The 15,942-nt window shown below is 43.7% G+C and overlaps 2 protein-coding genes across 2 annotated transcripts; both read right to left on the bottom strand.

The window, feature by feature from the left end:
- Positions 1 to 552: 552 nt before the first annotated feature.
- On the bottom strand, positions 553 to 3,621 carry ccl19a.1 (chemokine (C-C motif) ligand 19a, tandem duplicate 1). Its single transcript, XM_086313010.1, has 4 exons — positions 3,450 to 3,621; positions 2,405 to 2,528; positions 2,184 to 2,298; positions 553 to 965 (listed from the first exon to the last, which is right to left on the bottom strand). Exons 1-4 carry the CDS (start codon positions 3,511 to 3,513, stop codon positions 936 to 938), a joined length of 333 nt encoding a protein of 110 aa, XP_086169136.1. The 5' UTR covers positions 3,514 to 3,621; the 3' UTR covers positions 553 to 935.
- Positions 3,622 to 13,695: 10,074 nt separating this feature from the next.
- On the bottom strand, positions 13,696 to 14,930 carry LOC147318040 (C-C motif chemokine 21-like). The gene is made up of 4 exons (XM_086313009.1): positions 14,785 to 14,930; positions 14,532 to 14,646; positions 14,279 to 14,386; positions 13,696 to 14,182 (listed from the first exon to the last, which is right to left on the bottom strand). The coding sequence occupies exons 1-3, from the start codon at positions 14,843 to 14,845 to the stop codon at positions 14,284 to 14,286; spliced, it is 279 nt and encodes a 92-aa protein (XP_086169135.1). The 5' UTR covers positions 14,846 to 14,930; the 3' UTR covers positions 13,696 to 14,182; positions 14,279 to 14,283.
- Between the last annotated feature and the right edge of the window lie 1,012 nt (positions 14,931 to 15,942).

Genomic DNA, 15,942 nt, shown 5'->3' with positions numbered 1-15,942 from the left:
ATGAGTCCGGAAAGGTTACAAAGCCATTTCTAAGGTGCTGAGAGCCACCATCCACAGGAGTGCATCAACAACTCATCCAGAAGGCAGAGTGAGGACTGCAGATCAAAGTTAAGGTCAGTGTTCATGATTCAACAATGAGATCATATTCAGATGGTTTGGTGTGACTGTCAGTAGGCTGGCCATGCTAGAAAACTCTCCAGTGTGGAAATTTCTCAATAATATCGGCCAAAAGTTCTCCACAGAGATGTGAAAGAGTCATTCTCAGTCATCCAAACACTTTAGTGCAAAAATAGCATTTCTTTGATGATCTGAAACATGTTAATATGACAAATATGCAAAGAAATAAAGAAGGGGCAAATATTTTCCACACAGATGTCTATGAACACATCTATGAACATGGGTTCAGCCCCTATTGTAAAGCTAAATAAGCCAGGGTCTGAATATATACCTACATTAAGATGAATTATAGCATTGTAGTGAAGGTCATTTACTCATTTTCAGTCTTAACAGAGAGTAGAGCATCATCGACAAAGAACACAGGCACGATTTGGATTTTTTGGGGGGGAAGCTTTATTTTGATAATATCAACACTCACATAAATCCATATGACCAACAAACTGCTTGTTCCTGAGTTTTAAGTTGCTTAGCGAACCAGACACTAAACAAACAATCACATTTTCAGTTTTTTCACAGACCCTTTACTTCTAAAACAAAACACACAGAATACAAAACATAACGTCCTTCAAAATATTTTGTCTTTCATAAAATTGATAGTTACATAAAAAAGGCAAGATATTGTTTTAGTAGGCAGAAAAATAGCTGATCATTTTCATATTAAGCTTAAATTCTTAATTTATTCATGTTGTGGTCGATCCCATCTTTCTCCTCGCTGACTTGGAACCACTGCTCTGGCTGAAGGGTCAACGTTTGATTCACTAGGGTTTCACTCCAGTGCAGCGTTTGCCCTGTAGGAATACAAATGTTCAGAAACCCCAAGGTCATTATTTTCACCACGGCTTTAACTTCCTGTTTTGTCAAGCATGGTGCCTAATGACACAGTAACAGGGGACTCTTGTGTAATCCAGTCGAGTGCAAGAACAGCGATTAAGTGATTGCAGCTTGTGTCTCGACTTGTGCTTTCTAAGATAAAAACGTACGGGTCACTAGCGAGGAATAAAAGAGAGTGTTCTAAAAATAACCAACTATCTATCACAAAAGCAACACAGAGGGTAACAATGTGCACCTAGCAAACAGCTGAAGGTGAGAGGTGAGCACCACCACATGACCAGTATCAGGATTAGCGGTTTAACAGTTCATTGGCCTCAAAACACTTGAAATTAAATGAGGCTTGAAACATGTGGCTGCTTTGGTTAAAGTCTGTGAGGAGTTTAACTGATGATGCCACGACAGCATAAAGTCCAAATATATATGATCTAACATTTCTAAATCTCACTATTTAATACGTTGCAGCTTTTTCTGGTGTTTTTATTTGAAGACATGTTATTATTTATTTATTGTATTGCTTAGTAAATGTTATATTGTAAAATAAGAATAAGTGCATGTGAAATGTGCACTGGTGTCAATTTTAAATAATAAACATCTGTTTAAGGGTTATTTTTTATCCATAACACTCATCTTGGCCTGACTTCTAACCTCAGTGTCTAAACCTTCAGGCCTAAAGTGACCTCTGTTCAGTGATGTAAAAACAATTGAAATCCAGATGTTTCAGGCACCATCCCCCCAAAAATATCCAGAAGCTCGTCACAGACAAAACATTAACCCAAGAAAGCAAAAGGAGACGAATTGGAGATGAAGCAGGAGATTAAACTAACATCTTACTGATGTAGAAAGTCCATGTTAGGAGGTGGTGGGTGTAAGTTCTGGTGTTTTAATATTAAAAAGACTTTGATTTGATTTAAAATTTGGACCTTTGGACTTTTAAATTCACTGCTTGGTTTTAACTTTGCCTGAAGATAAGTTTCACACAGTGGGACTGATGTGATGATTTTCTGGGAGTACCTGTTCAGCGCACATAAGCAGTCTTCTTAAAACTGCAGCTTACATTCCTAAAAAGCGGCACTATTCCTTCAAATCAAGTGTATTTCGCTTAAGTAGGGTCACCATCTCGTTTAAAAACATCTAAAGAGTTTATCTTGCTGAGAAGCAGAGTAGAGTGAACGTACCGTGTAGTTTTGTTTCTTGCAGAATTTCCTCAGCTGATCCACGTGGCGTTTCAGACCTTCCACCCACTTTTCATCAACGGGGGCGCACATTGTCCGGCCACCTCTGGACAGAAATCTGCCAGAACACAAATCACTCAGGTCAAAATGAGCTTGTGATAGCAGCATGTCTCTATATCCTGATCCCTTACATACATAATCCACTGCACCTCATCAGAACTTACATTGTGGCATCAATAGCGCAGCCTTGTCCCTGGACCTGATGGTGGTAGTTTGCGACGACACCTTTCCCGATAGGTTTTTTTGCCACACTCAAGCAGCAGTCAACGGGCACCTGTGCCAGCGTCACTGAAACACAAAGAAGACCGTGTCAGCAAAAGGTGACGCTCCAAAACGAAACCACGAACACATGCTCTGTCTCTGAGGTCATGTTTGTGAAGGATAAGGTGACGTAGGTTCAGTCCAGCTGAGCTGTGAGGTTTTACAGGAAAACAGCTGTTATAGTTTTTTAAGCGTCAGGTTACATATCAGGTTCGTATATTTGCCTCTTTTCATTCATAGTTTTTAAGATTTTTCTTTTTAGTTGCATCATTTTTCATCATTACTACTTTTATATATTTAAAGAACATATTTCCAGGAAAGGTTTGTTCAGCACTACATGCGTGCAACTTATTAGTAGTTATTAGGATGCAGTCCCCAGAGTGACGAACACGCCCAGGGGCATGGCACGCTTTTGTCACTGGACAGGGATTTTCCACAGTTGAACTTTAGCTTTCACCTACAACAAAGAATGCACCAAGGCGAGGGGAATGCCACTGCCACACCTTTGCCATTGCACTGATAAACAATGCTTATCAGCATATTTATAGTTAATTTTCACATTTACTTAATATTCTGCTCATCATTTTACTATATTTTTACTGGATGTCACCCTCATCTCTACATCCTGCACGAGACTTTGCTGTCCTCTTTTGTTCAGCTCTTTAATGATTCATAAATTGTAAATCTAGCAGAAACAATTGGAGATGCATTTGTCAGGAATCTCTGCAAACGTAAAACTCAAATTCTACAGAACCACAGATGTATATTTAGGATTACTGCTTTCTCTATTTGTCATTTCAAGTGATTATTTTTTAAAGATACATTGCATCCCTTTAAGCCTACAGACATGTTTTTGCAGTGATTCATTTCATATTTCTGCCTGAGATGAAAATGCATGAATAGAAAATAAAAAGATTTGGCACCGGAGGATGCCTGGGAGAAACTCACCTGTGCAGTAACAAGCGATGAAAAGGATGGAGAGGAAGAGTCTGCCATCACCCCTTGGAGCCATGTCTGGTCTTGCAGGAAGAGTTGCCTTTTGGTTTCTCTGGAGACAGATGCGCTGATGCAGAGCCTGTTCTTCCCTTCAACAACTACTGTGGCAAAGGAAGTGAGGGGACTGCTGCTGCAGCACTCCTTATATAGGAACCGTGCACTATGCAACCGGCCTGTTCAAACTTTCACTTTTCATCATCCCACTTTGTTCTTCCTGTTTCTACTTCTCCTAAACCCTTCCCTCTTAATCAAAGAAAAATCCCCTCTTTTATTTAGCTTTAACAGCTGTTTCTTGGCACTGTCTGTTGACGATAACAAGATGAAATTAATCAGACATAACATTAAGCACACATTTGATCAAACCCCAGGAGTTTGTAGCATCCGTCCATTTTCTTCCACTTATCCAACTCAGGTCTGCGCAGGTGGAGAAGTCGAAGTCTAAGACAAACAGCCAGTCACACCCACTAGTTTACCGAACCAGTGCATGTGTTTGGACTGTGGGGGGCAGCTGGAGTGACAGGAGAGAAACCCTGCAGACACAAACATGTGACTCTTGCACTGACTTTAAAAATTGATAAAAATAAATAAATAAATAGCTGTAGTCTGCTTTTGGGAGCCCCACTGGACCACATTGGACTGTATTCTCAGTCACAGTGTCCACTGACATTTCCCATATTGTTTAACAGCTTCTATGGAGATATTAAAGTAACAAGAGCAAATATAGTACAGTTAAATGCTTCGGTCATATAGATTAGAAACAACTAAAGGATTTGACTTGTATCGCTGTGTGCTGAATCCAGTGGACTTGGGCTCACGTACAACTAGATAAGGCATAGCTTAAAGCAAACCTATGAAGCACAGGGTGTGGACACAAGTGAAATAAAAGCTCAACTTTAAAAATAAGGCAGGACATTTAATTTACTTCTATTAAGTTCTAAAAATGGTTAGTAATTCATGGATATGGCAGCTCAGACACTGCAAGGACCAAGAACTGAATAGTGGCACAGTGGTTAGCACTGCTGCCTCACAGCAAGAAGGTCCTGAGTTCAATTCTACCATGAAGCAGGTGTCTGTGGGGTGTTTCCTAGCAATCGCAGGGCAGAGGTTGTACTTGCAGATCTGGTTGAATGAGATGTAGTCGTGCTTGTTGCACTTTAAAAAAATAAATAATAATTCTGCCTGAAGGAGTACCAGGGCCACATTTATATTTGAAAAATAGAACCGTTGTTGTTCATTTTGAGAATAAAGTCAAAATGTGTTTAAAGTTTAAAGTCGATTAAAGTTGTTTCAAATAAAATAAACTGACACGGCTGCAATATGCTCTATAAAATGCCTCGTGTAGACGAGCGTAGAGAGCCTGTTTCACTAACGATCTATTTCAACTTATCGATTTAACTGATGTCACATCATCTACAAACAGCACTACATGTGCAGAGGACCAAAGTGGCAACTCCTGTGCTGTAAAACAAAGCTAACACCGACGTCAAAAAGCTGCAGTAATCATGGGACGCTGGCTCCTAAAGGAAGTCAACCTCCACAGACCCTCGCTGTAAAATGCCCAACTTCACGCATTTAAAAACATGTTTACAGACTGGAACCAAATCCTTTGCACATTTTCTTATGTAACCTTCAATTTAAATTTTCACATTTGTTTCCCAAAGTGCACTGCCTGTACATGAAAACTACTGGGACATCAATCCTCTGGTTAGGGAGACTTGTGCATCCTCTTGGCCTCCCAGAGGTCACCAGCCTGTCGCACTTACGCTATAGCACCTCACATTAATGTGGCACAAACTGATGTCCTGATGATGTTTCCAAAATCCCAACTGTCTCTGAGAAATTGTGGGTTTTTGTGCAACAATAATTTTTTGAATTATGTATGGAAGTGTTCCTTCCCAGTAAAGGGAGCAGACCAATGTTGAGCAGAAGAGAAATGAAAAGAGGGCTGTTGGGACGTCTCTTTTTCAAATGTTGTCTGACTTTTAATTCAGTTCTATCTGTTTTAGTGCCAGTTCACAGCAACGGTTTCCTCAGTGTGGTTTAATCTAACCAGACAGTTTAATTATTCGTGGCTTCCAGGATTCAGAGAATTTATTCCACTTTGACATCATAGCGTCCCACAGTGACTGCAGATTTGTCTGCTGCACGTTCATGATGATAATCTCCAATTCCATCTCAAAGGTGCTCCAGTGGATTGACTGGTGACTGTGGAATAGAGTAAACTTAGTGTCAGGTTGGCACTGAGCACATTTCTGTATTCTTACAGCAAGAAGGGCTTTGGTTTAAATCCCATCTGGGGCATCTCTGTGTGGAGTTTGCATGCTCTCCCCATTTCTGTGAAGCTAATCTGGCTTCCTCCCAAAGTCCAAAAACACGAGTTTAGATTAACTGGAAGCCTCAAACTGAGCTGATATGTGTGAAACTGATGCATGGATGGTTTTTGTTATTTTAAATAAACATGCATGTCCTTCAGCATAGCTTAGCTGGAATACAGAAAACAAGCAACTTTGAGATAAGAAACAGTGCTCTGAGCAGAGAGCGCTTTAGCCTCCTGTAACACAGCTTTCTTCAAACCTGAGGTGAAGTACCCTCAGGGTCTATTTGACTTTTCAGCTGTAGACTTGTCTGACCAGAAACAATCAAATCAGGACCTGCGATAAGAATAAAGATTCCCATTATTACAACACTTTGTTGTAAACTTCCTCGTTGATCTGTTCCTGCGTAAATGATACCTCCATGGAAGAGCTGTACTTCCAGTGAAACAGATACCGCTGCAGCTGAATGTGGTGTCTGTAAAGAGCAGCTTTCTCTTCCCCCCTTATAGTATTGAGGAACTTAGAACAATTGTGACAGACTGATGACCTCTTACTTTTGAACAACTTGTTGAAGGAAATAAGAAGTTGCTTGCACCGCCGTCTTAATGCATTAACAGGAGTAAACACTGATTCTCACGTGTCATTCCAGTGAGTTTCAGTTTCTTGTAACCTGCTGGGTGGAAGTTTGCCTTATTGGGCAAGTGCAGTGTTTGGACTTTCCCTGCTGAAGCACTTACAGGAACGTTTTTAAACAGTTGATACGCCTGAATTATAGCCTCTGGCAGGATTCCATTAAGTAGTCCATGTGAAAGGACTGTGTTGGAAAAAGTCTCTCATTATAAATCTGCGTCCTGCATGAACAAGAAAGGACATGTTTTAGCTTTTGCAATGTGTCTTTGAAGACATGCTTACGAGAATAGTTTATGCACGGTTATTGATGCAGGTAGGCATGAAGATTAGAGTTAAACAAGGCCAGAGGTCATCCATACTCATTTCAGAAAACTTTTACCTTTGCCCACTTTTTCACAGTGATTAATACCACACTGATGTCATTTTTTGCAGTGTGAATTAAAAACATCCAAGCCATGGGCTGAAAATAAAGTGCTGCAGATGTCACTGAAATCGCACTCTTTTGCACTTTCATATGGAGCGTTCTCAAGACGTCCAGAATAAATGGGGCCCAAATACTTTCTTTTATTTTAGAGATGTGAAGGTTACAGCTGGCATTTCAAGAAAAACTGCTACGGCTGCTGTAATGAAATCGAGAATCAGTTTTAGTAACAAGGAAGAACTTTTTTTTAGCACATAAACAGTGTCATGATGCACGAAACCATGGTGCAGAAAGCTGCATCTGGTCAGACAGAAGAACACAAACCTGCAAGAGGGGATTTGCACAAAATGAAATGTAATGGATGGATGCGAGGTCATCGATGGCTGAACGCTCGTGCAATACAGAGGATGTATGTTCTATCACAAGATGGTTGATCAGTTGCTTTCTTTTTTTTTTTTTTTTTTTTTTTTTTTAAATGACATCAGAAACAGCAGTATGCGACATTACGTGATGGCAGAGCTTCAGTTCATCCTTTGTCATTTTTTTTTTTTTTTTTTTTTTTTTTTTTTAATAAATAGGACAGGGGGAATGAATGAGAGAGAGAGGGGGAGAGAAAGAAAGAAAACCCAAGGGGAGAAGAGACGGTGAGAAGGGGGGGGAAGAGAGACAAAAAAAAAAAAAACTCCTGGGTCACCTGTATGGAGAAAAAACAAACAAACAAACAAACAAACAAACAGAGGAGACAGCAAACAACAAAGAGCAACATAATAATAGAGAAAACAAAGCACCATCACAATAAACTAGCTAGTCATAGATATCAGTATTTACTAAGTAATAAACGATATTGTGCAGCACGCAAGATAGACAGCGCACAGTGTGCTTTGAGGCAGCAGCCAAGAAAGCTTTAGTCCGCGTCTGTGAATACCCATGTGTGCATACCTGTGTGGATCAGCATGCTTGCATTCCAAAGGTTTCTCCATGTAATGATCTGCTAGGGAGTGTGGGGGGGCCACAGCCCCATCCTCCAGGGTGTGAAGCGGGTATGGAGGAGATCAAAACTCCAGACATCCAGAGGCCCCCAGAACACAAGAGACCATGGAAGACCAACAGAGGGGCAGCCGCGCCACTGTTCCAGTAAGAGCTGAGGAGAGTCCCAGATGAGGGCTCACTCAGCAGCCGCGGAGCAGAAGCCAGGGGGGGTTGCAGTGACGCGCCCGTGAGCTCCGCCGGCCCCCAGCTGCGCCTGAGTGACCGAGCCCTAGGCCGAGAGGCCGGGGGCACCCCACCTCCAAAGGGGCCCGAGCGAGCCCCAGGCCCCAGGCCCCGACAAGCGGCCGCCAAGGAGTGAGCCGGTGTGTACCCGGACGCCCACCCCCAGACACAAAGAACCACCAACACACCGACACCTGAGGGAGTCCGCCACCGGCAGGGGAAGTGGTGGTGGGTGGAGATAGGCCTCCAAACCTTGGAGGGCCTGAGGTGTCCCCAGAGAGGTGGCGTCTGATACCCAACCTGACATATAGACACAGACATACAGGCACACACAGACACAAACATCCATTCCCACCCTCATGCTCTCATATGCACTCACTCCACACTCAACCAACGTGGAGACAGACATAAAGAGACGCTGTACACACAATCACACTCCCCAAGCGTACTCTACAAACCGGGTCTAGGTACCCTTGCCCCTGGAGGGGGGAATTGCACCCAGACCCAGGTGGTGTTACCCTTTTCCCTGCGGTGGGGAGAGGCAGACCACCCCGACTCCGCAGCAGCAGGGAGGCCCCACACCCCAGACCGCAGTCGGACGGCCAACTCCTCCTACTAGCCCCCCCGCTCCAGCAGGCCGCAGAGAATGGGGGTGGGAGAAGACTCCAAACCTCCCTCCACCCGCTCATTGTAGTGTTGATGCATATGTGTTCTAAGGTGCAATTAAAACCCAGGAGGGCATGGAGCTACCTGCCAAGGAGCAGCAGGTAAGCGCATGGTCCCTCCTGCTAGCCCTCAATGACTAAGTGTATTTAAAATTGAGAGGTGGGCAACGACGTCAGGGGTGAGGTATACACCCTGATGGTGATTTGGACTCCGTGATTGTGCCCACCCCCAAGATCCTATATGTATGTGTAATGAGAGTGTGAATAATGTGAATGTCTAAGTTGTGGGATAAAATTGAGGCAGAGGCAGCCAGAAGGGGACAGGGGGGGGGGTAGCCTCCTCTGCACCCTGGTGACATACCCCCACTCCAAGGCCCTGCATGTGTGGGTGGTTGTGGAGGAGCGGGAAGAGGGAGGCAGCTGGAGATGGGGAGGGAAGGAAGGGAGGGGCAGGTAACCCCTCCCTGGGGCCAGCTCCCCCGCTGACCCCAGTAGGCACCCCCACCCTCCGCGACCCGCCAGGGAAGGGGGGCCCAGGCCCATCAGACCGGGGCCCAGTGCAGTAGCGCCCCCCGGCTCCACAGAGCCCTGGACAGTCCACCCAACCCCACCACAGAGAAAACTGCACCCACCCCACCAACCACACATCTTCCAGACTACATAAGACGGTAAACGCCCAGGCTGAGATCTTCCTCCACCTCTCCTGTATCTCCCCCTCCTGCAGAGAGTTCCTGAGAGAAGAAAGCTCCTGCCAGATGTGACCATCCCCCCCACCAGTTGAAGAGCCCCCCAGGCGGCTCGATGCACCGGCGGCACCCTGCTCCAGGGCCGGGCCCCCATGCACCCACCCGCCCACAACCCCGGCAACACACCAACCAGGACCCGAGCCCCCGAGGCCCGGCCCGGGCCCCCGCCCAGAGACGGAGCACCCCCAGAACCTCACGCCCATCCCGGACCCACCCAGGGGCAGCCAGGTTGCCAGGTCAGTAACCCACGTCCGTCAGCACAGACCCTCCCCTAGCCCCGCTGCACGCAGCCGCGAGGAAACAGTCACCTGAGAGCCAACAGAGCCCTCAACCGGACGTGACCGCTACCCCGGGTTGAGCCCCCCAAGGAAGATGCCTCCGGGGAACCCCCCGACGCCCTAAGCCTGTCCCTACCCCCTCACCAATCACAACAGTGAAGGCGGGACCAAACTATGACCCCCCACCCCCACTAGGTGATGGAGCTGATAAAAGGGGCCCAGAGCAATTGATCTGATGTGGTGGCAGAGGCTGTGTCAAGACTAATGTAATCTAATAGATAATTTCTATATTGGTTAGAATTAAGATTATTTTTATTTTTCCAGTTCATGAGGACTGTTTTCTTGGCTATGCATAGGGCAGTGAAGATCATATGGGCTCATATGATCAGTTGCTTTCAATAACTCGCTTTCACAAGGGGTTTAGCAGCCGTGGCAACAACAACTGTAATCTCCATGATTTAAATTTTGCCTTCAATCTCCAAATGATCAACAGTTTTTTTCTTAATGTGGCCCTAATACTCCTTCATAGGGCTGCATCAGGAAGCGCATCAGTTATGCACATCCATCCACTTCGGTGCTCCTTGCAAATAAGGAGAAGCTGAAAGAAGCTTTTTAGCAGCATCCTCCAGAGAGCAGTCAGCCCTCACAAACAGCTGACTGTTGCACTCACATGTCAGACGTCTGGTTACTGTTTGGTAACAGAGTCCATGACAGGAACATGTCCTGTTGATCGATCCTGTAACTAACCAGGCTTGCAAATGCTAGCTGATAACTGAGCTAATAACTCCACCCTCTCATCCCAATATGGTCAAATCTGGTTTCAAATACCAAGATGGTGATGGCCATCCTTAAAATGTTGGTGCACAAAATATTGAGATGGTTTTCAGTTCAATTCAGTTCAGTTTTGTTTATGTAGTGCCAAATCACAATAACACTCACCTCACTTTATATTGTAAGGTAAAGGCCCCACAGTAATACAAATTCATTTTGTTGCAACATGTTTTTATATGCGGTCTGTGATTACCAGTCTGTGTCCAAGTTGTAGTTAAACCTGGGAATTTTCTAACTCCTGATAAACCAGATATGGCTTTCATAGATATGGAAGTGATAACAAAACATGAACACTGAGGTAGATTGTGTCTGAAAATGGAAATCTGATGGAAGAAACCAAGTTGAAATGCAAACAAACCTGAAAGATAACCAATCCTAAAGCATGCTGAAGTACTGAGTCAGTTTACAAATCACACTTACGGTAAAGTTTGGAGAAAGTCTCAGATTGGACTGTTTGGGTTTTTTAGTTACCGATAAGACAAGAGTGAAAGTCAACAGAAATCTGAAGCGTTTAGTTTTGCTATGAAAGGACATCTGTAGCAGATCTGACCAGAGTAAGTGCTTCCCCCCCCCAGGAGCGTGTTTCCTTTTTGGGTGGTCTGTAGTTATACAGATCATGTATCTTGTGGGAAACTCAAAAGAAATGCCGTGAACTGCTGATCTTTGGCTCCCTGGACAGTTTTAAAGTGAGCACAGAGATTCTGTTACGAGCAGGTCAAATGGTCAAAATGAGCTGGAAGCACTTCCTGTTTTCAGACCCTCTGAATCCCAGCCTGGATTCTCATAAATGTTCAGCATGCTTACCGCCAGTCATTCATCACTTACACTTACAGCAGTCGAGTCTTTAGGCCAACTCCAGTTTCCATTTGAAGGTTTCATAAATTGTCAGGCACAGCTTCCTGGAAGTGGCGTTGTCAAACATTTTCATTTAAATAAACAGCTGTTATTTGATCATTTATTGCCACATGAATAAACACAACGATAATAAACCCCAAAGGCCTGAAAAACTACACAGAAACAGCAAAACCAATATAATGGTAACTGTAACCAAAAAGAAAAGGAGATGCATGTAAAAAAGAGAAAAATAACCTTTTCCAGTTATTATTTGCCTCACACAACGACGTCGATTCTTCTTGGTAAACATTTTAAGGTGTGTGGTAAGTCGATTTAAATATCTTGAATGAGATACTTCGCTAAAGGGGTAAAATTCTAGACGTCTGACACACTTGGAACTTTTGCCCAGAGCTGTACATTGAAGCATGAGGAAATCACAAATGCAAGCAACAATTAACCACATTTTACTGTTATGTATGTGAACCAACTTACTACAGTATGTATGCAGAGCAGACTGGTTTCAAGCGGCGAGCATCGTGAGAGTCGGAGGCACACTTTGTAAAAGACGTGTACGCACAAGCAAAGCAGCAACAAGAAGGGTAAACACCTGTAACCACCACTAACCTCTCACACATCATCAACATCACATTTAAAAAAAGGATGACAAGTGTAGCTCGAGCTGACATTTAGATGTTTATCTAAATGCTAGAACAGCTTTGAAATTCACACGAGTTGTTCGCACTAAAGTAAAAACCAGCATTTCATGCGGCTACCGCTTTTGCGCCAGCTGTGGTCTCAAGGCCGGAGCTGAACAAAAACACCCTGATAACAGACTGTGGATAGACGGTTTCTTCCTATCCTACGCAAGGCCACCTGGGTCGGCTGGAAGACTGTTTGCTTAGCCTGGCAGGGCGAAGGACACTGTCTCAGCTGAACTCTGGACACGCACACAAACACACTGATACACACTCACACCCCCCTTTCCAAACGCCTTCGATGCTTTTCTCCTCCCGGGTCAGATGGCAGGTCGACTGGACCGGCGCAGACATGCTGCAGGACCGGATGCGCTGTCTCTCACCCTTTTACCCGTCCCTGTTGCTTGTCTTGTGTTTCTGTGGTGTATTGACAGTCATGTGCTTTTTGTGGGGTTTTTCTGTTATCAAACTGTTCTCCCATTAGGAGCTCACTCTGAGTGGAGTTTTTTTCTCTTCCTCTCACCTCACCTCATGTTATGTATTTTCGTTGTCTTTTCCTATCAGCCCACCTCTCTGACATGTCTTCCCAATGTGTTGTTTGTGTAAAGTTTGGTCAGAAGGTTCCTTTGTAAGTGCGCATGCGCCATCAGCGTGCTGCCTGCTGTAAGTATTCTGATTAGATTCAGTTCATCCCGACGTCCAGATTAACAGAATCTACTTTTTGGGAAAGAGGTTAGGTCATGTGCAAATACTCCAAAAGTCCAAAACACTCAATTGTAGATGGTTATTCTACTCCTAGCTGTTAGCCACAGCTGTGGCTGTAAGCACAGAACACTCAGCAGCTTGCTGTTCTGACCTTCTGTTTGCAAGGACAAGCAAATCAGAAGACAGCTTAAAGGACGTGTTTCTGCTGCAAGACCCAGTATATGAGGAGTTTGTTTTGTTTGCTTTGATCATAATCATGTAAACTCACTCTAGTATAGAAATATGATCTCGGAAATGAGGAGAACTGGTCCACTTTAACAGTTCTTCAGTGTGTGTGTGTTCATAGTTCTTCTGGCACGACACCAGTTCCACATATCAGCAGGTAACATCTGTGTGGCTGCTGGATAACACATCGCGCTCACAGAGGTGCAGAGTGAGATACCGCTAAATACACCCTGATAAGGAACTCATGTTCCCTCCACCATCACACGTCTTTTATCTGAGCACATATGGCTCAGTTTGTTTTCATTCACTCTCAGTTATCGTTTTATTCTGTTTTATTGTTTGGGCTTTTTAGTTCTTTGAATTTTACTTTGGCGTTGCTGTAGCTCAGGAGGAAGAGCAGGTCATGTGCTAATTAGAAGGAATTGGAATTGCATGGCAAATTTCCTTTGGCAAGATACAGAATCCCACGTTGCTCTCTGGTGTGTGTGTGTGTGTGTGTGTGTGTGTGTGTGTGTGTGTGTGTGTGTGTGTGTGTGTAATTAGAAAACGTGACAACTTTTGTTTTTCTTTTCTTAAATGATTTGTTAGAGAAACAGACGATTTAGTCATAAATAAAAAGACAGCAACTAGAATTTACAAAATAATATCCGAGTTTATTTTGGGATAACTCTCTACAATACGTTTGATATATACAAGCCGTGTCATCAGATTTTGTACAAGCTCTTGCAAAAACAGAAATGCGAGTCATTCACAGACACTGACAGAAACAGGATTGTAACACTGCTGTCAGTTCCAGGGCAAGTTCAGGCAAATCTTTCTATTTCTATGGATCATTCATAACAAAAAGGAAGAAAGAAAAAAGAGACGTCCACAGCTGCTCGTCTCAGAGTTCGAGTTTCACCACAGTTTCACCGCAGTCACCACAAAAAAACAGAAGAAACACATGTAGCTATATATTGAGCCAATGGCCGAGGCATGGCAGCTTATACAGGACAACATTATAAATAAGATGAAATGATGATTTCTCCGTAATCGCTCTAACAGGTTTTAAGCTTCTACAGTGCAACATTGCCATCACAGACTATGAGATCTGGTTGTCTCCATCCATCCTTCCCAGAGTTTGTTCATCTAAGAAAAAGCAGAAGATTCATTGATTAGCCGGTGCACAGGGAATAACTTTTAAAAATCACATGTGATGGAGTGAGGAAATCGCTTCGTTCTCACCTCATTTACTGTTGCTTTTTCTTGTTCACGATATTGATGAGATTTCTCACCCATGGTTTCTGGCTGGGGTGGATGACACACAGAGTTCTGCCACTGTTGGTAATGAACCTGAAAAAGCAGATGAGATCATGACGTGAGATGAGGCAAATACAGGTAAACCAGGCACTGTGGGTCTTTAGGAAAGCAACCCTGCACAAATACACTCACTACTTAATACATATGCATGAATGTTGTGCACGTGTTTGACACTTACACAGTAGCGCTTATTTGACAGCCTTTCCCAGCTTCCTGAATGATGTAGTCCACGATGTTTTTGGAGGGCAGACGTTTGTCGATAGCTTGCAGACAGCAGTCCATTGCGATCTCACCTGCAGGGAGAAATTACAAGAGAAGACTTGTAAGGACACACACCAATGTCAGTTTAACAGGCAGAAGAGTTTTATACATGTGATAGTCTAAATCTGAGAGATGTCATGCAGTCTGCACCTGTTTTCTCTCTGTCTTACCTGATGCAAAGCTAAAGCAGAGGACGCCCAGCAAGAGCAGAGCTGCAACTCGGGAAGCCATGTCTCTGATTCTTCGTAGGTTTGCTGCGGCTTGGCTGCTTGAGCGAGTCTCTTCAGGAGAGCAGAGGAGGCGATGGTGTGAGGAGGAGAACTACAGGTGCATTTATACAGGTGAGCAGGCGAAACTGAAAGTGTTCTCTCAGCTCATTGACTGGAAATGGGTGAAAGTTGGCACAACAACAAGGAAATGTTGGCACGTGGCAGGACAATTACAGCTTAACTCCTCCTGACTTTTGGTTTTCTTGCCAAAGAAACTTAACGAGTATTTTTTTTTTTCCCACATGCTTTCCTGACACCAAGCAGGAGTCTTTTTTTCATGTATGTTTTGTGCAAATGTTACAAAAAAGGAAAGATTTTGCAATCAAATAAATTGGAGTCTTCTGATTTTTGGGAAAATAAAAGTCTGAGGATTAGCTTGTATCAGTCAGTGCAGGTGACCCACTAGTGCAAGACAAAGAGCAGTGACTCTGAGATTCTCTGCAACTAATGTAAAACTGGATGGAAACATTGCAACATCCATCCATCTTCATCCCCTAAACAAAGTCAGGTCACCTGAGCCTATTTTCCCTTTCACAGGGTGAGAAGCACACTAGTGTCTGCTCAAGTGGAAATCCTGGAGAAAGCTCAGGCATGTGTAATTTAAGCTTCTATTAAGCAATATTAAAAAGGGGGGAACTAGCTGATATCTGCATCCACAGCTGTGCTGCTGCATCATGACTGCAAATTGTTTTTAGGCTATTTTGGTGCACTACACTACAAAGTAACAACAACATATCAAAGCAGGTTAACACGACACATTTCTGCAAAACCAAACAATTCTTGCAAAACTTATATAGCTCAGGTATTTGCATCATTGAGTGGATGAGCACATGGAGCACCAACTACACAACATGGTTTGTCATACATGGAGGGAACACTCAGACACAAAGTTATCAGATTTGGTTCATAACACAAAAGCAGTCAAATAGGAAGCTAAGAAGTGTTTTGTGCGTCATTTGCTTTCAAACATGCTCGAAACAAAAAAAGGTCTCACTTGTGATGCCACGTTTGACTCTGAAGTGAGCTGTGTTTGAACACATTCAGTTTTCACACTGGCTG

This window comes from Aulonocara sp. 'chitande type north' Nkhata Bay, linkage group LG12 (genome assembly GCF_057382095.1).
Source record: "Aulonocara sp. 'chitande type north' Nkhata Bay isolate Kocher_YH1m ecotype deep benthic linkage group LG12, A_spYH_male_GT1.1, whole genome shotgun sequence".
Taxonomy (NCBI): domain Eukaryota; kingdom Metazoa; phylum Chordata; class Actinopteri; order Cichliformes; family Cichlidae; genus Aulonocara; species Aulonocara sp. 'chitande type north' Nkhata Bay.
Note: the sequence above shows the minus strand (reverse complement) of the source record. Positions and strands in the feature narration are given on the sequence as shown.

Excerpts from the sequence above, each read along its gene's own strand:
- ccl19a.1 (XM_086313010.1), bottom strand. The coding sequence starts at position 3,513 with ATGGCTCCAAGGGGTGATGGCAGACTCTTCCTCTCCATCCTTTTCATC. Across the intron at positions 2,299-2,404 it reads TGCGCTATTGATGCCACAAT|ATTTCTGTCCAGAGGTGGCC; the intron begins GTAAGTTCTGAT and ends GTGTTCTGGCAG. Across the intron at positions 966-2,183 it reads GCAAGAAACAAAACTACACG|GGCAAACGCTGCACTGGAGT; the intron begins GTACGTTCACTC and ends GTATTCCTACAG.
- LOC147318040 (XM_086313009.1), bottom strand. The coding sequence starts at position 14,845 with ATGGCTTCCCGAGTTGCAGCTCTGCTCTTGCTGGGCGTCCTCTGCTTT. Across the intron at positions 14,647-14,784 it reads CTGCTTTAGCTTTGCATCAG|GTGAGATCGCAATGGACTGC; the intron begins GTAAGACAGAGA and ends TTCTCCCTGCAG. Across the intron at positions 14,387-14,531 it reads TGTCAAATAAGCGCTACTGT|GTTCATTACCAACAGTGGCA; the intron begins GTAAGTGTCAAA and ends CTGCTTTTTCAG.